The sequence below is a fragment of the Miniopterus schreibersii genome (assembly GCF_964146895.1).
Source record: "Miniopterus schreibersii genome assembly, chromosome: 1".
Classification (NCBI taxonomy): Eukaryota; Metazoa; Chordata; class Mammalia; order Chiroptera; family Miniopteridae; genus Miniopterus; species Miniopterus schreibersii.
Genome location: NC_138101.1, coordinates 154541999 through 154565162, shown reverse-complemented (window position 1 = coordinate 154565162; position 23164 = coordinate 154541999). Strand labels below are relative to the sequence as shown.

Below are 23164 nucleotides of genomic sequence, written 5' to 3'. Positions count from 1 at the left end.
CGTCGGCCCAGGCAGACAGGCGCTGCGCGGCCGTGCTGTGCGTGCAGGGCGACTTTAGCCTCGCGTATAGATAGGAGTTCGTGTGTTCCTATGTAGAGTCTCCTCGGCTCGGCTCCCTACCCCACCGAAGAGCTCAGTCGCAGAGGGAAACCGGCTCCCCCGCCGGTGCAAAGGGACTGAGCGCGTCCGGACACAGGATCCGCACTGCCCGCCGCTCTCCCTTAGACCTATAGGAGTAGACTCCCTGCCAACCTCCCAAGAAGCTCGCAGCTGATTGGGTCTTACTTGCCCAATGGGAGGCCGCGCCTTGCAGGCCGTTGCCGGGAAACCGCGTAAACACCAGAGAGCCCGGGGCCGTAGGTTTGGCTGTCCGGGGCTGTGGCCGCCGCCAGAGCCGGAGGCGGGAATTTTCGGGGATTTTCATCCGCCAAGATGGTGAGCGGGCTTGGTGGGGCGGTCTCGAAACTACTTGTTCATCTAGTGATTGAGTTTAGAGCTCGCCTGCTTCTAAAAAAGGATTTGAAATGCCCAACCTGAGAATTAGTGGGGAAGTTGCATTTGCTTTCAGGTGTAATTACTTTAGGGCCGCTCGTGGTAGCTCCCAGCTTTTTCCCACTTTTCCCCCCACACTATTAGATCTGCCCGGTAAAAATCTTATTTCCCATATTTCAGGAACTTTAAAAAAAGATTAAGAACCGCTGGACAAACGAATGAGTGGAAATAAAAGTTCAGGAGAGAGCAAATGACTGAGTAGCAGTTGGTTGACCTATTAAATCTGTATTAGGGAAACCTGGCGGGCCTCTGAACAGAACTTTATGGCCAAGCTGGGGGCAGGGGGAGGGAGGGGGAGGGGGAGGGAGGGGGGAGGGGGGAGGGGCGGCAGGATGGGGAGAGAAGGGATCCCCTGCGTAGTGGTGAAGAACTGCGGTACAGAGCTCGACTGCGTGTCTATGAATCCTAGTACAACTGTTAGCGGAAGAACCTTGTACAGTTGCTTTTACTTTTTTGATACGTCACCTAGAAGGTGGGGAATAATGATAATACCTAATCCATTGATATATTGATATGTTTACCCAGCACATTTACACTTTTATTCTGGTATAGCTCTCTGAATTTAGGAAGGAAGCCAATGGGCCTTCTTTTATTACCATCACCTATTTTTGTATCATTTGTTCCTGGGTCTTACATAAATATATTTTTAAAAATTAGATTTTGGAACACCAAAATATGTGTACTTGTATTTTTTTTATTTTCGCATTACAGGCTTCCAAAAGGAGAACATTGAACACCAGTGAAAGGCATCAGCAATTAGTAGAGAGAAACTACAACAAAAGGTTGCAGGTAGAGGCACTAAAAAAGATAGAGAATCAAATCAGGAACCAAATCGTGCAGAATGAAAACGATGACCGTGCTGAGCGCAAAAGATTACTCAGATTATTACAGAATGAACAGTTTGAATTGGATATGGAAGAGGCCATTCAAAAGGTAAGTCTTACTATTCATTCTTACATCATTTTTTTTCCTTCATTTTCTCCTTGGAAATGATGAAATTACTCCTCATACTGGAATTGAGTAGATAGATGACAGCGTCAGACAAAGGATGCCTCACGGTAAGTCAGCCCAGTGTATTGGTTAAGAGCTGGGTTTTTAGAACTAGGTTATGTTCTGTTATGAATCCTAGTACTGTCTATAGTAGTTGTGGAACCTTGGGTGGATTGCTTTTACTTCATATGCCTCATACCTACTTTGTATGACTGTTTCAATAATTAATGAGTTAATACATGCAAAGCCCTTGGGATAGTTCCCAGAACAGAGTTCGCACTCAGGTTTTTTCCATAAATATGAAATCCAGAATTACTAATATCCACAGTTTTGTTCACATAAGTACAATTCTGTTGCCTTCCATAAAATTCTAAAGACAAAAATTTAATACCTTTTGAACTTACTGAGGTTAACCATGTGTATTATATAAGAGTTAGAAAATGAACACTGTGTATTAAGTATGAATTTACTCATGTTTTTTATTTTTTAAATACTACCGTGAAGAATTCAGGTACAATTTATATGTATATAATTCCTTAAATATGGAGATAATGTTTCGGTGGAAATTTCTAAATATTTAAAGGGATGAGGGTGGTAGAAAAAGGGAAACCGGTAAGAAAAGAATTGAATTCTCATGAACGTGAAAAAAGTATTCTGATGTTTCAGTATATTCTGAGCACCTGTTTTATGTTCAGGATTTTGTAGGATGTTGTGAGAAGTGGCAAAAGCAAGAGGTTTCGGTTTGTTTTATGGTTTGTTTTTTTAATTGAAAGTAGTTTCCATCTCTCTGAGTTTCCAAATTCCAGAAACTTAAGACATGATTTTTTTAACCCTGAGCAAGATCCCCGAGTTTAGATTTCTTTATTCTTTTTATTCTGATTCTTCTTTAAAGATAATCACAGATATCCCAGCACCGATCTCCAGCATGCTTCAATCTGCATCTTATAAAATAGATATTTTCTTACATAATGCCGCTATCTCACCCAATAGAATTATCAATAACTTCTGGGTGTCATTTCAGAAGCAGATTTCTGTGATTGTGTCAGGAATCTGCTTCCTGAGTTTGTTTTAATCAGAGTCTAAACAAGGTTCATGCCGTGTATTTGATGGTTATGTCTGTTAGGTCCCTTAGTCTAAGACAGCGCTTCCATCATCAATTTTTTTTTCAGTCCTCACCCTAGGACACTTTTTTCATTGCTTTTCAGAGGGAGAGAAAGGGAGGGAGAAAGGGCGGGAGAGGGAGAAAGAGAGAGAGAAAAAGAAACATCGATGTGAGAGAGACATATCAATTTGTTGCCTCCCGCACACACCCCAACCAGCCAGGGATGGAGCCCGCAACCGAGGCACGTGTCCCTGGTTGGAATCGAATCTGGGACCTTTCAGTCCCTGGGTCGGCGCTCTAACCACTGAGTGACCCGGCTAGTGCTCATCCTTAATTTTTTTAACTTCCTGTCTCTAGCTTGTTAACTAGGCCAGTTGTTGTATAGGATATCACCCATTCTGAATTTATCTGTTTACTTCCTCACTGGTTTCTTTAATTTGTTCTCCTATCTTTTATATTTCCTCCAAATGGAAGTTAGCCTTAAAGGCATGATTAGATTTGTACAGCTTTATGGCAACTACTCCATAGACAATGCTGTCCTTGAACTGTATCACATCAGCAGGCACATGATGACTGGTCATTTCACTTCTAGTGATGCTAATGTTGGTCAGTGGGTTTAGTGAGACAGCCTGGTCCCTCCACTGTAAAGACCCCCATTAAACTTTCGTCTGTGTTTTCACCAGTGACTCTTTTCCTTCATTCAGGGTTGCAAAACAGTGATTTCTGATTCTGCTGTTCCTTTCACATTCAGCTGAAATTCCTCTAAAAAACTTCCTTCACCAGCTAGGTTTATTTGGTACTCTAAAATACAGTTCTTACTGGAAAGGGAGATAGTTAATTTTCAGGGTAAAGAATTGGTTCCCTGGTCACTTCCACTGGTGTCTGCCTATGTTGGTTTTTTTTTAAATTTTGTCGAAGTTTTTTACTTTTTCTTTTAAGTTATCTTTACAGACTATGGGGTCTTTATAAAGGCTTGGAAAGAAAAAGTGTATATGTGGGGGTTACTGTTGCAGAATAAGAGACTTAAGAGAAATAACAAGATGCAATATATGGACCTTGTTTGAATTTTGATTTGAACAGACCAAAAATAAAAATAAAAGCATCTTTGAAACAATTGGGGAAACCTGAATATGGACAAGTATTAGACCTTACTAAGGAATTCTTGTTAATTTATTTACTCATGTTAATGGCATAGTTGTTATATAGGAAGAAATTCTTATTAGGTAGAGATCAATATTCAACTATATACATGGTAATGACATATCTAGGATTTGCTTTAAAATACTCTAGAAAAAGAACAACAAAGGAAAACATAAGAGTGGAGTGGAAGAGTAGCATAGAGGAGAGAAACAAGGTTAGCAAAATATTGATAGTCGTTGGAGATGAATCCTGTCTACCTGGGGATGTATTTCAATATTTTTCTTACTTTACCATGGAAAATTTCAAACATCACCAATAGTATTTGGAAAATTGCTTATTTAAATAATAGTTTTTACTTTAAAAAATAATTGGTTGTTGCTCTGAAGGCACTTGCAGTTTTCTGCTATAAACAAATAAATTCAACCTTGATTAAAAAAATCTGATTCTGGAAGATAACTAACTAAAGTTATGTATTTTTTATTCAGGCAGAAGAAAACAAAAGACTGAAGGAACGCCAGCTTCAACAGGAAGAAAAGCTGGCTGCGGAACTGGCCAAACTAAACCACGAAAGCCTAAAGGATGAAAAGATGAGGCAACAAGTAAAAGAAAACAGGTCTCTTGGTTTCTATAAATTTCATTTGTGTAGCCTTTATTTTTAAACTTTTGTGTAATGTTTAGTACCAGAGAGCGAAATTTCTTTCTTTATGTCATTGCACTTAGTTAATATTTTGCCTGGAAGTACTTACTGCTTTATATCCTATATAGATTTGAGAAAAGAAGTTGTATTCCTAGAAGTAAAGTGTTATTATGTAAGATGGGGAAAAAAATCCATTTCCTCTGCTCTTTCCTCAATATAATTTTTAAAGTGACCTCTTATAAAAATAGACTCGTGGAATTCTGCTCTTAAGAGGCACCTCAGGTGATGCCTCATTTAGTTCATACTCCTACGTAAACTTCGTACAGTGTTTCTGGGAAGTGGCTGGTCAGCTGTGGTCAACACCTCTAGTGACTGTGATAGGAACTTTCTTTTTCATTCAGCCCTAACTTTGAATAATCTTTTTCCCCCTGCTGTCTCAAAATTAATTTCCTGCCCTAGCCGGTTTGGCTCAGTGGTTAGAGCGTGGCCTGTGGACTGAAGGGCCTCTCGTTCAGTGCCTGTCAAGGGCACATACCTTGGTTGCAGGCTCGAGCCCTGGCCCTGGTTGGGGTCCTGGGGGAAGCAAACAATTGATCTGTCTCTCTCACATCGATGTTTCTCTCTCTCCTCCCTTCCACTCTCTCTGAAAAGCAATGGAAAAAATATCCTCAGGTGAGGATTAATAATAATAATAATAATTTCCCTGTAACTTTCATGCACTTATCTTAGTTTTGCTGATGGGAAAAAAATGGGAAAAAAATTAGTTCTTTAGGACATCCTTTCATATTTATGAATCCACTAGTTGCTCTCTTCTGTAAGTTAAATACCCCTCATTCCTTTATTTGCTCTGTCTAGGTTCTCTTCTGTAGATCTAATTTAGATTATTGGTGTTTCTTAACAAAATAATGCCCCCACAATTTCTTTCTTTATATCATTGCACTTACTCCAGGGTACTGCTTAGAACTCCTAATAGTGGAACTGTTAACCACATTGTTCTAGAATGTTTCTTGCCTAAGATTGAGTTGCTTTTTAGGAGCAGCCATGTCACCCTTTTGATTAAAACTTGGGACTAACTAAATGCCCATCCTGTACTTATATAGTTGAATATATTGGAAATTTACTTGAACAGTTTTGGGCATTTTATCCTAACTGATCAGGGTTTCTGTAGAATATGATAGGACCCATGGATGAGTTTCAGGGGTTTTGAGCCTCATTAAATTATATGTTTGGCAAATACATCCATGTGTATTTTTGTAGGTCCACAATTTTAAAATTCTCTAAGGGATTATTAATTCTTAAAAAAGGTTTAGAATTACTGCTAATGTCTTCATATTGTTCTAGTCTCAAACTATCCTTTTGGAACTTAATTTCCCATCATTAATAAGCTATCACTCATGGTTTTATATTATCTGACATGTCTTTGTCTAATTCACTGATATAAGATTTAAATAGAGGAGCTTTCCACTTCTAGCAATTGCAGACTAGGTGATGCAAATAAATGAAATGCTCCCTCTGAGAAGAGACTATCTGGAGAAAGCATAACTAAGATCTGGGAGAGGAAGGAAACCGGAATGGTGACCCAGGAGTTTGTAATCTGCTGATTCCAAAAATATGGGTGAGAGTTAAGTAAAGCAGAGCTTAGCCAATAAAGCAGATGACCAGGTATCTGACATCATTCTACAAGCTGTATGCTTCATATTTGTGCACTTTAGTGTATATTTTACTTCAATAATACAGAATTTAATTAGATTTCATTTGATTGAAACAGATGAAGAGATAAAGTGTTAGCAGATTAGTGGAAATACTCAGAATATAAAGCACATAGAGGGAATAGGATAAAAAAATATACTAGAGAACTTAAAAGAGATATGGGATATGGTGGAAAGTTCTAACAGATGTATCATTTTAGTCCTGGTGGGAGACATAAAAAGAAGATGCAGAGCAGTATTTGAAGAGGTACTGGCTGAGGATTTCCAAAAATGGTAAAAGACATAGGCCACAGGTTAAGATGCAATAAGTAATGAAAATTACACGTAAGTCATAGTCAAATGTTTAAAATCCAACAGTAGAGAAAAACCATAAAAATAACAAAAGTAACCACACAAAAAAGACTTCAAAGGAGTGACAATAAAAAGTATGACTGAATTTTCAGCAGCAACAGTAGAAACTAGTCGACAGTGGATTTTCAAGGGATGAAAGAAAATAATAGCCCATCTAAAATTCTAAAATTTTCTCCAAATTTAAGGCAAAAGTAATTCAGTTGAGCACTCTTTCAAATAGAGTATGCTGCCTCTCAGCAATGCAACACTGCTAAGAATGTCTTACTTTGTGCATAAGCCATGGTAAAATTTTGACTGACATACAGAAATGACCATTTTCCTGATGAGTGTGTTCATCTGCAAATTGGCAAGTCTAAGGAAATGTTTGCTGTGGTACTTAAAATCCAAAGTAACTCAGTCACCTATATTACAATTAGGCTGCTTACATTTAAAATAAATTAATTTTTTAAATTCAGGGTAAATTTTTAAAAATAATCAAAAGTTATTTTGAAAATAATAAAGTTCAGAAGTCACGAGACTTTTGTTATTTGATTTTGAACACATCATTTTTTTTAATCCAAGAAAATATTTAAAGACAATTTTATCACTGTTTTTAAGTGGAGTTGGGAAACTCACTGCCTATTTTTAGAAATCCTATATTAAATATAGTACAAATTAATGAATAATTATAATTAATTGCACAATTATTATTTATAATTATAAGTATTACATTTCATCCATTAATTGTATAATTATAATTAATTATAAAATTTATAATTATTGCATAATTAGCAACTATATATTTATTACATAGAAAACAAATGTGTTTATGAAAGCAAAAACAAGACCTTATATATATAATTGGTGTCTCACTTCAGCAAAAAAACAAGCTCAAAGAAATATAGACTTCCCTTATTAAATGTATAACCTGTTCCTTGCTGATGCCAGTACAATTATATTTCAGACTCATAATCAAGATGTTGATTATTAAAATTAAGTATGTGATATGGAAAAAAATAACATTTTTAGATAAACAAAAACAGAATTGATCACCAATAACTCTGGGTTAAAGGGAATACTACCAGTTTTTCAGGTAGAAGAATGGAAATGAATCCAACATTAGTTTCAGAACTTCAGGAAGGTAAACGTGTAGTAAATCTAGATGAAATATGAATGTGTAAATCATTATTTCTTTTGGAATTTAATATATGTAAAGAGTTAAAAGTATAATAAACTATAACAAAATTGAGATAGGAAGTAATTACATGGAGTTAGAGGCCAAGAAAAAAAAAAAAAAATATATATATATATATATATGTGTGTGTGTGTGTGTGTTTTAATGTCATCTTTTAAAAAAAGGGGGGGTTGGGTGAAAAAGGTGAGGGGATTAAGAAAAAAACTCAAACAAAACTATAAAATTTTTTAAATTTTATTTTTCAATTATAGTTGACATACATTATATTAGTTTCAGGTGTACAGCCTGACGATTAGACATTTATATAACTTATGAAGTGATCACCCTGATAAGTCTGCTACCCACCTGACACCATACATAGTTATTACAATATAATTGACTATATTCCCTATGCTGTATTTTATTTCCCTGTGATTTTTTTATAACTGGTAATCTGTACTACTTAATCTCTTAACCTTTCCACCCATTCCCCTACCCCCCGCCCTCCCAATCTGGAGAGCACCAGTTTGTTCTCTGTATCTGAGTCTGTTTCTGTTTTGTTTGTTCATTTATTTTGTTTTCTGGATTCCACATGTAAGTGAAATCATGTGGTATTAGTCGTTCTTTCTCTGCCTCGTTTCCCTTTTGTGGCTGAGTGATGTGTCGTCGTATGTTTGCACTACGTGTTCTTTATCCGTTCATCTATGGGCGGATACCTCGGTTGCTACCATGTCTTAGCTGTTGTGAAATGAACACGGGATGCCTATATCTTTTCAAACTAGTGTTTTGGATTTCTTCAGATAAATACCCAGAGGTGGAATTGCTGAGTCATATGGTCGTTCTATTTTTAACTTTTTGAGGAACCTCCGTATTGTTTACCATAGTGGCTGCAACAATTTATAATCCGGCCAACAGCGTATGAGGGTTCCCTTTTCTCTACAGCCTGGCCAGCAGTTGTTTGTTGCTTTATTGATGATAGCCATTCTGACACATGTGAGGTGATTTCATTGTGGCTTTAATTTGCATTTCCCTGATAATTAGTGATATTGAGCATCTTTTTATGTGTCTGTTGGCCATCTGTATGTCCTCTTTGGAGATATGTCAATTCAGGTTCTCTGCCCATTTTTTAATCGGATTATTTGTGATTTTTTGATATTAAGTTGTATGAGTTCCTTATGGTTTGGGGTCTTCTTCTAGGAGTTTTATGGTTTGGGGTCTTACATTTAAATCTTTAATCCATTTTGAGTTTATTCTTGGATATGTTGTAAGAAAGTGATCCAGTTTTGTTTCTTTTGTGTGTGTGTGTGTGTCTTTTTGCATGTATCTGTCCAGTTTTCAGCACTATTTATTGAAGAGACTGTATATTTATGCCATTGTATATTTTGCCTCCTAGTCATAGATTAATTCACCACATAGGCATGGGTTTATTTCAGGGCTCTCTATTCTGTTCCATTGATCTATATGTCTGTTTTTATGCCAGTACCATGCTGTTTGATTACTATAGCCTTGTCGTATAGTTTGATTTCAAGTAGCAAGATACCTCCAACATTGTTCATCTTTCTCAATGTGCTTTAGCTATTTGGTGTCTTCTGCAGTTCCATATAAATTTTAGAATTATTTGTTCTAGTTCTGTGGAAAATGCCATTGGTATTTTGATGGGGATTGCATTGAATCTGTAGATTGCTTTGGGTAATATGGACATTTTAATGATGTTAATTCTTCTTATCCATGAGTACAGTATTCCCTTCCATTTATTTGTCTTCTTTAATTTCTTTCTTCAGTATATTATAGTTTCCCAAGTACAGGTATTTTACCTCCTTGGTAAATTTATTCCTAGGTATTTTACTTTTTGATACAATTGTAAATGGGATTTTCTTATTTCTCTTATAGTTCATTATTGGTGTATAAAAATGCTACTGATTTCTAAATATTAACTTTGTATCTTGCTGCTTTACTGAATTCATTTATTCTAATAGTTCTTTGGTGGAATCTTTAGGATTCTCAATAGTATCATGTTATCTGTAACTAATAGTTTTACTTCCTCGTTTTCAATTTGGATGCCTTTTATTTCACTTCTTGTCCGATTGCTGTGGTTGGGACTTCCAAAACTATGTTGAATAAAAGTGCGAAAGTGAATAACCCCTCTGATTATCTCTTTGTAAGTATGGGGTACTTGTAAGTTGAGTTTATAATTAGGTGAATCCCTCTGTGTTCCTGTAAGAATTAAGATGTACATCTAGGTGACATCTAAGCACCCTTCCAACTCAGAATTCTCATATTCTGTCATATTCAGAATAGCGACTTGCACATTAAAACAAAAAGTTTTGTATGGCATATTGTTTTCACTAAGGTTAGGAAAATGATGGATTCAAAATAATTCAGAGATTATCTGAGGCCAATTTCCATTCTTTAACAGATAAGAAAACAAGTCCAGAGAGGTGAAACAAACTTTCCTATAGTCACTCCGTCTTCATCATCATTATCAGAAAATAATTACCATTTATAGAGTGTTTACTGTGTAAGAGGTACTTTTCTAAGCTCTTTGTACACATTAATTAATTCCCACAACTACCCCTTTTACATATAGTAAAAGCAAGGAACAAAATTTAAATATATCTTTATTGATTTCAGAGAGAGGAAAGGAGAGGGAGAGAGAGAGACAGAAACATCAATGATGAGAGAGTCATTGATCGGCTGCAGCCCACAACCCGGGCATGTGCCCTGACCGGGAATCGAACCCTGATCGCCTGGATCCTAGGTCGACGCTCAACCGCTGAGCCACGCCCGGCCGGGCGCAAGGAACAAAATTTAAACAACTTGCTTAGGTTTAAACCTCTCTGCTATATAGTTCTTCTTTTAGTTTGATAATATTAGTAGCTGAACAGAAATTTTAACCAATGTTGACAAAGCACCTTTTCTGAGCCAGACACTGGCAAAAAGATTTTAGTGATTATTGTTCAAAATAAAATGGCTATTTTGTCTAGAATGTTAATTACAGTGTGCCATTTTACATGCATTCTGATTTTTCTTTATATGAAGGGAGAAAGGGATATTTTTTCAAAATATTTAAATAATGTAAATGTTTTACACATTTAGAAAAAAATATTTTATGTTTCAGATATAGATTAGTTTTATAGTAATGGTTCTCAAATTTAAATTTCTGTGTTTTTTTAAAACAGTATTGAGATCAGAGAATTGGAGAAGAAATTGAAAGCAGCTTACATGAATAAAGAAAGGGCAGCTCAGATTGCTGAAAAGGATGCCATTAAATATGAACAAATGGTAATCGTGTTTCTGTCCACTATGTTTTCTGTGTTTTTAGGTTCATTAAAATACAATTTTTTGAAAATTGTTACATACTATAAAGAATTTACAGTGCTAGATTTCTCATACTTGCTACTTTTCAGATCCTTAAAGTATAAGAAATCATATTATTTAATATTGAGCCTTGTTTAATTTCATATTAGAGCCTTTCAGAGACACAAAGGATTAGGTTGCCGCTTAGAATGAACAGCTGTATTCAGAAACCCCCCAGCATTCTTTATAATCTCTAACCAATTATTCTTTGACAAACCAATACAGTACAAGTTGTTAGCATAATTAATATATTTTAATGTCGTTAATTTTTCATTTTTTAAGTGTTCTAAGAAATAAACTATTTTATAATTTTAGGTACTTTGTTTTATAAACAGCAATCTCTTATCATGTTTCCCTCTATTTTATCTCCTTTTCTAACTCCTGACATACTGCAAAGTTCAGGGCAAGAATTACTCTTGGGCAAAGGAGTTTCAGACACACTCACCAATATAAAATAGGGTTTACTGAGTTAACACTTAAAAGCAGGTGCGTATCTTCGCTGAGCTCTCATTGTCACAAAGAAAGGCTAGACGTAGATGGGAGGTCAGATTCAGTGTTACACACACAGCCTTTATATTCCCCTCCTGTGTTGTAGAGCATTTTGGTAGAGCTCCCTCCTAGAGCTCTTGCAAAAGATGTACGGCTATTAGAGAGACAGGTAGAGGTAAATGTTCTGGTTTTTAAAGTTGGACCGAATATATTTTAGGTTTAAAGGGAAAAAACTTGAAGAAAAAATCAAGTTGGAGAATAATTCATATCATAGACCATTTTTATTTAAAAAACCTGTACCTGTGTGTATGTGGATGTCGACATGCGTATATATTCGTATGTGTTGTGTACAGCAATACCCTCATATACTCATACACACATACAATTAGAGGGGTGATATCAAAATATTTAACTGGTACAGTGAAATATAGGCACCAAGTAAGAATAGATACTACCCCAGTTGGTTGGAGCATCGTCTGTACATCAAAAGGATTGTGAGTTTGATTCCTGGTCAGGACACACATCTGGTGGAGGCAAGAGGTCACTGATCAGTGATTCTCTCTCTCAAATCAATAAGTATATACTCAGGTGAGGATTAAAAAGAAAGATCTTGACCACAATGATGTGTTTGTGTGTGTGTATACACGCATGTGCATGTGAGTGTAGAAAAAATCTGAAGGGTTACTTAGCATACTGTTACACCTTGCTGACAGGTCATGACGAACAGTAGCCGGCCACACGGGCGAGTTCTGGCTCGAAATAGCCGGTCAGCAGGTGTTTAACAGTGATGGACAGGAGACAATGAGGAGACTTAATTTCCTAAGCCATATAGTTCTGTTCTACCCTTTCAAAAATAAAGTAGAATAGAAACAATATGCTATTTCACTGTAGTTTGCAGTTTTAATTTCCTTGATAATTGAAGTTATTCAAGGCAATTGTAGACATTTTCTATGACATATGAAACAATAGCTATTTTCTAAATAAAATTGATCCACAAAAATTAAAGTCAAATACTCCTAGGACTTGACTAGGTGTCAGGATATCTAGGTGCTAGTTTTGGTTCAGTCTTTCTAAGCCTTGGTTTTCTTATCTGTGAGATGAGAACACTGTCTTTATATAAGTGTATGGTAATCTGTAATACATGTTTCTGTCATTTTATATTTTTTCTAAAGAACCTAGTACAACATGTGCTAAGAAAACAAAGAATTTTGATTAAGTCATATTAACAGTGTATATGTTAAAAGCATCAGTTAGATCAGGAATGGCATTTACCATTTATATTTTGATCTTTTATGTTTGATGCTGTTAACCATTTGGGATGTGATCATAATAGGAAAGGGGAATTTAAAAAATTGCCCCAATATATATTTAATCTAAAACTTATTTTGTTAAATTATTTTGAAATGCTCAGAACAAATAAGGGGTTTAACCCATTCAAGAAGCAATACTAACTCAGAAGGAATGGTACTGAATGAGTGAAGTCAGAGCTGCAGAAAACAGACACAGTGACCTATGTGATCCTTTTAAGTTAAAATGATTACAAAGGGCCTTTAATAAATGAGAAAAGAGAGACTTAAAAGGCCAGTGGCAGGAAAGAAAGATTAGGCTGAGAGAAATTTGAGTTGTTCAGAGCTATTAATAGCAACCCTGTATGAACAAGAGAGTACAGGCAGACATGCCTCGTTTTATTGCACTTCGCTTCCTTGTGCTCCATTGATACTGTTTTTTTAACATATTGAAGGCAAGACCTTTCACCAGCAAAAAAAATTACGAATCGCTTTATGGTGATACTGGCTTTATGTGGTGGTCTGACCTGAACCCGCAATATCTCCGAGGTATGCTTGTACCATCCTTACTCTAAATAGCATCTGATACATGTGAACGTAAGAGATGTCCAAACTTGTAGAGAATTTTTATAAGAGTTTATTTGAGCCAAGCTGATGACATATGCTGGGGCGTAAGATATCAAATGCTCCAGAAAATAAGTTTTGCAGCTACTTTTGTGCATTTGAAATTAAGGAGTGAACGAACATAAGGAAGATTACATTGGAGGTGGGAGAAAGCAAAGCAGGGACTGGATTATTGGGCAGTTAATGAGATTATGTGCTCTGTTGAAGGTGTGTTAACCTAGATGCACAGAAACAATGGACAGGGCTTGCTTAAGGCGAAGATAAACCTTTTACTAAAAAGTTATATGCCTGGTGCATGGCTGCCCACCATGACCTGCCCAGTGAGGAATCTGGTCAGATCACCCTGTGAGGTTACTTTCCATAGAACCCCTTTTATTCATTCACATACACAACAGAGCTAAAACTTGTGAAAATTGCTACCATTAAATAGAAGAAAAAGATGACTACTGCTTTGGCAGTTAACATAGTCAAGTCACTAGTAGAGTACTTCTCATTTTATTTATATTTTTCACATGTGCAGTTGTTGTTATCCTTATGTATTGCCCCGAGAGCTGCCTGGAGGAACAGGAAAGCCTCTTTACAGTTTGACTCACCATTCAAACCAGTGACAGTGACTTACCTTTACTTTTTACCTACACAGATGAAAAGAGTTTATGTAACAGGCTTTATCATATTCAATGACATCTGTTTAAAATGTTCTATCACACTCTGCTCAGATTTGATAATGGAAAGGTGAATTTTGTTTTATTAACAGAAACGTGATGCTGAAATAGCCAAAACTATGATGGAAGAACAGGAGAGAGCGATGAAGGAAGAGAATGCCGCGGAAGAGAGGCGCAGTCAGGTGAAAGCGCAGTACTACCTTGACTTGGAGAAACAGCTTGAGGAGCAAGAGAGGAAGAAGCAGGAAGCTTACGAGGAGCTGCTGAAGGAGAAACTCATGATTGATGAAATCGTTAGGAAAATCTATGAAGAAGATCAACTGTAAGCGAATCCCAGCTTTGTCATGTGCCTACACGTTTACATTAATCTCAGGCTTGTGTTGAGGCAAAGCACCCAAACAGTGCCTCCCGCACAGGAAGGGCTCCACGTTACCATTGCACAAACTGAGCCGCTTTTATCTGTCTCTCGGCATGGTAATTAATTATCTGGTCATTAATAAGTGCTTACTAAGTGACAATGACTAAACCTTTGGTTTTCTTAAATATGCCCATATCGTATGTCAGAGGACTTGTTTTTGGATGTATTTCCTTGGTAGACAGGTGATGTGAGGCAGATGTGGGTGCATAAAGCTTAATAGGTTAGAGAAGGGGCACAGTAGTGTTTTACTCAGAAAAAACGTATACCTGTCATATATTTAGTGGCATATAAGGGACACTCAGAATGTTTTGTTGCATGAATGAATGAACAAACTATACATTTCCCCCACATTATTGACTGAAGGAAATGACACATATTTTTTGATATTTTATTATTGTTTGTTATTATAAAACTGTACTCACTATTGCATTTTAGAGAAACACAACAAAAGTTAGAAAAAATGAATGCAACTCGAAGGTACATAGAAGAGTTTCAGAAAGAGCAGGCTCTATGGAGAAAAAAGAAACGTGAGGAAATGGAAGAAGAAAACAGAAAAATCATCGAGTTTGCCAACTTGCAGCAACAAAGAGAAAAGGCGCGGATGGCAAGAGTTCAAGACAATGAAGAAAAAAGGCTACAGCTTCAGAATATGGTATTAAAACACTCACTTCTTTAACACTGGAGACATTCTGAAATGTGTGTTATAGGATTGGTGCCTATAAATGTCTAAGTGTGTTTTTTTTTAATTCAATAGCTGACTGAGAAATTGGAAGAAATGCTGCGGCAACGTGAAGATTTGGAACAAGTGCGACAAGAATTGTATCAGGAAGAACAAGCTGAAATACATAAGAAGAAACTAAAAGTAAGTATTGGAAATTGAAAGAGTGATTAACATAGAGAATAATATCACTTTGAGATGAAGCAGTAGACAGATTTAAACCCAACAATATTGATAATTACCTTATATGTAAATGGTATAAACACTGCAACTAAGAGAAATTTCAGTCCGCTTAAAAAGCTAGACCCAGGCAGCAGTTCACAAACTGCTTAAGCAGCACGATGCAACTATGTTGTCTGTAAGAAACACAATTTAAATATGAAGACACGTGTAGTTTAAAAGCAAATGGATGGAGAAAGATAAACCTTGCAGACACTACTCAAAAGCAAGTCAGAGTGGAAATCAAGATAGCAGGGTTAATTCATCTAGAGGGCGTACAAGTCCTAAATGTGTACGAACCTAAATAAAGCTTCAGAATACATGAGGCAGAACTGGCAAAACTGAAAGGAGAAACAGACAAATCCATATCACTGAAGATTTCAATACCCCTTCTCAGTATAGACTAGTCAGAAAACCACAGGAAGTAGTGCTGAAAAGCAGTATCAACAAACTTGACCTCACGTTTTCTGACTGGGTTGTTTATTCATTTATTATGAAAGCTTCAGAGCTCTTTATATATTTTAGGTACTAGTCCTTGTGACAAATATTTTCTCCTAGTCTGTAGCTTGTCTTTCATTCTCTTAACAAGGTCTTTCTCTGAGCAAGTTTTCGATTTCTAGGAAGTTCAATTTATCAATTTGTTTTTATGAATTGTACTTTTGGTACTACTTCTAGGAATTCTTTGCCTAAATCCTGAATAATTATTTCCCTAAAGGTTTTTTACTTTTGTACTTGTAAGTCTGTGATCCATTTTCAGTAATATTTTGTATAAAGTGTGAGACTTAGGTCAAGGTTCAGTTTTTGCTTTTGGATGTCCAGTTGTAGCCTTACAATAGCCAAGATACAGAAATAACCTCCAAGTGTCTCTCAATGAATAAACAGATAAAGAAAATAGTACACCCCCCAAAAATAGGATGGCCTGTTACTTTTAGTGAGGAGATAAGGTAGGTACATAAGAAGTAAAATGGAAAAATTAAATGGTATATGAGTCCAAAAAGAGAGAGAAGTATGAATTAGAGTGGTAAGAAAAGACTTTAACGAGAAGGTAGGATCTGAAACGGGGATTAGACAGGGAGAATGAAGAAAAAGAAGTTGAATATACAATGTAATGATCAAAGTTGCTACAGCTGATACTGCAGATTCACTCACTTAAAACCCACTCCTATTCCTTTTTAAAAACATTTGTGTTACTTTTTATAAAGACTATAAAGTTAAAACTGCATTTGTCCTCTTTTAGCTAGGCTCTCTCCAGCAGTCTCTCTTCCCCTTTTGGAGGTGAAGGTGCAAAGGAGCAAAATGAGACAGCAGCCGCCAGAGGGAGACCGGGTCCCTGGGGGCAGCTCTGGGAGGGTTATTAGCGGGGATTCGAGCAGTGGCGTGTGAGCCTGGTTCCCTGGAGCTCCTGGAAGTCCTACGTGCGCCTGATGGCCTGGAATAAATCCCTTACAGTGTGTGTTCTAAGTAAGAACCCTATCCATATGGCTGCTGTTAAGGCAGTGTTTTGAATGCCTTGAGGATACTGGACTTCATGGAGCTTGTGTAAGACTTAGGCAAGTTTGGTTAGAGAAGGACTTAAAATTTACATTAGTCCTAACTGAATAGAAGATGATAAAGCAAAAACAGTAAAATATAATTAGTAGAACCCAGGTGTTAGGTATGTGGGTGATCACTATAAAATTCTTTGTTTTTTTGGTTATGTTTGAAATTTTTCATAATAAAATGCTGGGAAAATTAAATTTTATAGAAAAGGACTTTAACTGTTCCAAGTAAATTTGAATTTCCCTGAAAAAATTCTGATTGTCATTGCTAGGTTATTGTTCTGAAAGTATTTATCAATGATTTTAACAGAGGTTTCATGCAAGATTCTAGAATAATTCATAGTTAGTACAGATTTAATAAACTTAGGTGAGCAAAAAAAGTTTTTATATCAGCTCTCTTCTGAATCCAGAAACAAGATGGTAAATATATACAAATTAAAATTTAAAAACAAACACTAGAAAGCAATTCAAAAGTAACATGTCCTTTATCCAACTAGCTTTAAAATAGGGCAAAATGTTGCCTTGAAAAGGCTTCTGTTTTATTTCATATTGTAACACTAAGCTTAACCAAACTATTCTACCTTTTCTTTATAAATCTGCTTTAAAGAAACAGTTACTGAATTAACTTCTATATATAAATTTTTTTAGGAAGAAGCAGAAGAGAAATTGAGAAAACAAAAGGAGTTGAAGCAAAATTTTATAGAACAAATGGCCTTGAAGGAACTGGTACTACAGGCTGCAAAAGAGGAAGAGGAGGCCTTTAGACAAGCTCTGTTAAGGAAGCTCGCTGAGGATGACCGGATAGAGTTAATGAATGCGCAGAAGCAAAGGATGAAGCAGCTAGAGCACAGGAGGGCCGTGGAAAAACTTATTGAAGAGCGCCGCAATCAGTTCCTTGCAGACAAAGTAAGTGTTTTTGGGGGGTTATTTTTGGTCATTATTATTATTATTTTTTTAATATATCTTTATTGATTTCAGAGAGAGGAAAGGAGAGGGAGAGAGGGAGATAGAAACATCAATGATTTGAGAGTCATTGATCAGCTGCAGCCCACAACCTGGGCATGTGCCCTGACCGGGAATCGAACCCCAATCACCTGGATCCTAGGTCGACACTCAACTGCTGAGCCACGCCCAGCCAGGCTTTGGTCGTTATTTAACAGCAATCAGCTCATGTGTTTACCCACTAAACAGTTAACTGAGAACCTTTTATGTGCCAGATGATGTTAGCTATTAATTAATCATACATGATATATAATTTTTTTTCCTTTCTGGTTTTCATGACTTTGACAAGGAGCGGTCTGAAGAAATAGTGACCCTAGTAAACTAGTTATTTCAAAGAAAAGCTTTGCGTTATTACTACTACTTGAACTACGATAATTCTTGGCAGGAATTCATCACTATTTCAATGCTGCCTTTTAACATCCTTCCTTGTCCAACAGGATTTTTTAGATACATTTCCTCAAGAGTTCTTTTAAGTCCTAAAACTTTTTAAAGCTAGACATCTCTTCCATATTATATGGCACCGAATTCTGGTGTGGTTGAGTGTTCAGAACTCTTTCCTGAGAAATGCTGGTTCTCCCTGTAGAACGCTTGCTGCTACTCTTGTGCTTCATACAGGCTTTTAAAAATTTCACACGTGGAAATATTTCTTTTAGATATCCCTTATTCTGTTGTATCCACATTTTTTGTCTTACATTGTGAGCTGCCTTCAGCACCTGCCATATGGTAAAGATTTAATAAATAGTTATTGAATTAGGAAATTACCTCTTTGGACATTTTTTCCCTTGGTAATGAAGACATTGTCCTAAAACTCTGTACTTGCCTCCTAAAATCCCAGTCATAACTATAGGGTGGGGCAAACATAGGTTTACAGTTGTAAGTATGTGAAACAGTTTATTCTTGTATTTATTAAGTATTGCATTTTTCCATACGAACAACTGTAAACCTACTTTTGCTCCACCCTGTATTGTTCTTGTAACTTTTAAGAAATTACTGTAAAAGCTATGTATATATAATACATACAATATAGAGAGTGGGGCAAAAGTAGGTTTACAGTTGTGAGTACACAAAACAATTCTTATGTATTAATTATTGTATCATTTTCACATGAACTGTAAACCTTTTGCTACACCCTGTACATCATCTAGTAGCTTTTGAAGTTAGTTCATCAGTTTTATCTAATTCACTGCAAGAATGGTTTTGACAACTTTTTTTTTTTTTATGTTTTTATTGATTTTAAAGAGAGAGGAATGGAGGATAGAAAGATAGAAACATCGATCGGCTGCCTCCTGCACGCCCCCTACTCGGCATGTGCCCTGACCAGGAATCCATCCTGTGACATCTTGGTTCATGGGTCAGTGCTCAACCACTGAGCCACACCGGCAGGGCTTGACAACTACTTAAGATTAATGTATTGTGTGACAAAATTCTATTTGCATTTCCAGCAACATGAACTGGAAGAATGGCAGTTGCAGCAAAGAAGACAAGGATGTATTAATGCAATTATTGAAGAAGAAAGACTAAAACTTCTCAAAGAACATGCTACAAAATTACTAGGATATCTCCCTAAAGTGAGTGAGATTTAGCTCAAAAGTGGAATCCTCATGACATCTTTTGGTGGGGAAAAAACCGTGGTATTAGGATTACAGGGGTCCTGGGTTTCGTACACTTCTTGCTGTTACCAAGCAGCAGTGGGACCTTGGCCACTCACTGAAATGAGAGCTAGTCTTGGCACATTTTAAAAGTATGAGCTAAATGAATTGAATTTGTTTAGAGATTCTTTTCTCACCGTTCAGTGTAGGTGTTCTAAAACTAAACTACCATAAAGCAATTGTGATAATAACAGGAAAATCTTGAGAATTTCCAGAAGATAGGAAATTTTCATGTACATCTGAGATACAGTGACTATAAAATAAACAGTTTCACAGGCCACATAAATATCTGGACTCATGTAAATATTTTCATCCTTCAAATATAGAAATTATGCCATTTGACATTTTAGTCAATTGGAAGAATCAAGTACATATTTTATATTTAGTCCAGTGCAGATTAAGGAAGGAGAAAGAAACATGAGTAATTATTGCCAGCCCACAGGACCTTAGTCTAATTGTTTAGACAGGATTAATGAATACAAAATGATGTATTAATGACAAAAGCCATATGGAATTGATAAATTCTGTGAAATAGACTATAAATTCTGGGAGAGTCGTGGGATTTAGATATTTCTGTAGGGAAATAATTGTGGAGATGGGGAGAGCCTAAATAAACCTGATATCCTAAAATTACTTTTTATCCTCTGGGTCCTAATGGCCCCAAATGACCTAAATTATTCTTTACATCCTTTCATTATAAGAAAATATTTAAGTTCAGTTTTGTTTTAAAGAGCCTCTTAATATAAGGGAAAACAAAAGCGTCAAGAATTTAAAAAGTCTTGCTCAAATGGCTTAACTCTAAACCTGGATTCTTTCCTGCAAGACTGAATGTTTGCTGATTGGTCAAAGAACTGAAGCAAGAGCTAATTTCATGCATAAAATCTGGCAAAGCTCAAACTCTTCACCCTCACCCCTCATAATCATATGCAGGGTTGTTTCAAGACAAGGGTAGCACAGAGTACAGATTAAATTCCTTCCCATTCCGCCAATCCAAGCAGTAGTACTTGTCATAGGAATCTTCTACTTTATACGACAAGTTCCAACAGCAGAACCGATAAGTCAGGAAGTCAAGTCAGTGTAAGAATATTCAGTATTGTATATCAAGTCATAATTTTCAGAAAATAATCTTTTTTCCCATAAATCTATTAAATAGATTTTATTATCTTGGAAATAGCTTTGCAAATGTCATGTCTATATTTGCTAGTCTTACAAGCACTTGGGGAAATATTCTGGTACTCAGAGTAACCCACAAAATTTTTTTCTCGTAGGGAGTATTCAGAAAGGAGGATGACATTGAGGTGCTTGGTGAAGAGTTTCGGAAAGCCTATCAGAGGAGGAGTGAAAGCTGTGAAGGAAAGTGATAAAGGTTTGGTAAAACCTGGATTCTTTTGTATGTTACCACTAGATGTCAGTGTAACTGTTGTTTTACAGTTCAGTGATAGTAGGAATCTTGTCTGTTTGGATTTTCTAAAACATCTCTATTTCATCATTTGTAATGGTTATAAGAAAAAAATTATTTTCTGATAAAAATTAAAATTACTGAATACTTTTAACTGCAAAATTAATTGCTTTTAGTCAAACTGTCTTTTTGTGTGTGTTTTTGTTTCTTTATCTTTATTGTTGAGAATATTACAGATGTCCCCCTTTTATCCTCAGACCCCCTCCACCCCACCCGCAGGCATTCCCCAAACCAATGTCTGTGTCCATGTGTCATGCTGATAAACATATAGGTTCCTTGATTAATCTCTCCCCACGCACAGCTTCCTCCGAGATCCCTCAGTTTGTTCCAAGCTTCTATGTCTCTGGATCCACTTTGTTCATCAGTTCATTTTGCTCATCATATTCCACATATAAGTGAGATCATGTGGTACTTGTCTGTCTCTGACTGGCTTATTTCATTTAGTATAATACTTTCTAGGTCCCTCCATGCTGTGCCAAAGGATAAAAGGTCCTTTTTTACAGTTGCATAGTATTCCATGGTGTAACTATGCCACAGTTTTTTTATCCACTCATCTACGATGGGCACTTGGGCTGTTTCCAGATCTTAGCTACTGCAGTTTGTGCTGCTATGAACATAGTGGTGCATAAGTTCTTTGTGAATGATGTTTCCGGTTCCTTAAGATATAATCCTAGAAGTGGGATCACTGGATCAAATGGCAGGTCAATTTTTAATCTTTTGAGGAAATTCCATACTGCTTTCCATAGTGGCTGCACCAGTCTGCATTCCCACCAGCAGTGTACTAGGATGCCCTTTTCTCCACACCCTCACCAGCACTTGTAGTTTGTTGATTTGTTGATGGTAGCCATTCTGACAGGTGTGAAGTGATACCTCATTGTGGTTTTAATTTGCATCTCTCTGATGATTAATGATGCTGAGCATTTTTTCATATGTGTCTTAGCCATTTGTATGTCCTCTTTGGAGAAGTGTCTATTAAGGTCCTTTGCCCTTTCTTTAATTGGATTATTCGTCTTCCTTTTGTTAAGTTGTATAAGTTCCTTATATATTTTGGATATTAACCCTTTATCAGATGAGTCATTGGCAAATATGTTCTCCCATAGTGGGCTCCCTTTTTGTTTTGTTGGTTTCTTTTGCTGTGCAGAAGCTTTTTATTTTGATGCAGTCCCATTTGTTTATTTTCTCCTTAGTTTTTCTTGCCCTAGGAGATGTATCAGCAAACATACTGCTATGAGAGATGTCTCTGCCTATGTTTTCCTCTAGGATTTTTATGGTTTCATGTCTTACATTTAAGTCTTTTATCCATTTTTAATTTACTTTTGTGTATGGTGTAAGTTGGTCTAGTTTCATTTTTTTGCATGTATCTGTCCAATTTTTCCAACGCCATTTATTGAAAAGACTGTCTTTACTCCATTGTATGTTCTTGCCTCCTTTATCAAATATTAATTGACCATAATGGCATGGGTCAATTTCTGGGTTCTCTGTTTTGTTCCACTGATCTATATGTCTGTTCTTGTGCCAGTACCAGGCTGTTTTGATTACAGTGGGCCATTTATTGAAAAGACTGTCTTTACTCCATTGTATGTTCTTGCCTCCTTTATCAAATATTAATTGACCATAATGGCATGGGTCAATTTCTGGGTTCTCTGTTTTGTTCCACTGATCTATATGTCTGTTCTTGTGCCAGTACCAGGCTGTTTTGATTACAGTGGCTTTGTAGTATAACTTGATATCTGGTATTGTGATCCCTCCAACTTTGTTCTTTCTCAGGATTGCCGTGGCTATTCAGGGTGTTTTTTGGTTCCATATAAATTTTCGAAGTTTTTTTTCCTACATCTGTGAAATATGCTGTTGGTATTTTAATATGGATTGCATTGCATTGAATTTATAGATTGCTTTGGGTAATATGGACATTTTAATGATGTTAATTCTTCCAATCCATGAGCATGGTATATTTTTCTATTTGTTTATATCTTCCTCTATTTTTTTGAGTGTCCTGTAGTTTTCTGAGTAAAGGTCTTTTACATCTTTAGTTAAGTTTATTCCTAGGTATCTTACTTTTTAAGTTTCAGTAGTAAATGGGATTGTTTTTTAGTTTCTCTTTCTGAGAGT

General features: G+C 36.3%; 1 protein-coding gene across 1 annotated transcript; it reads left to right on the top strand.

The window, feature by feature from the left end:
• The first annotated feature begins 341 nt into the window (after nucleotides 1–341).
• On the top strand, nucleotides 342–23114 carry MNS1 (meiosis specific nuclear structural 1). The gene is made up of 10 exons (XM_081117718.1): nucleotides 342–435; nucleotides 1264–1485; nucleotides 4270–4397; nucleotides 10814–10916; nucleotides 14145–14374; nucleotides 14906–15122; nucleotides 15225–15332; nucleotides 17594–17851; nucleotides 19390–19515; nucleotides 20865–23114. The coding sequence occupies exons 1-10, from the start codon at nucleotides 433–435 to the stop codon at nucleotides 20955–20957; spliced, it is 1488 nt and encodes a 495-aa protein (XP_080973844.1). The 5' UTR covers nucleotides 342–432; the 3' UTR covers nucleotides 20958–23114.
• Nucleotides 23115–23164: the final 50 nt, after the last annotated feature.

Excerpts from the sequence above, each read along its gene's own strand:
- MNS1 (XM_081117718.1), top strand. Across the intron at positions 4,398-10,813 it reads CAACAAGTAAAAGAAAACAG|TATTGAGATCAGAGAATTGG; the intron begins GTCTCTTGGTTT and ends TTTTTAAAACAG. Across the intron at positions 15,123-15,224 it reads GGCTACAGCTTCAGAATATG|CTGACTGAGAAATTGGAAGA; the intron begins GTATTAAAACAC and ends TTAATTCAATAG.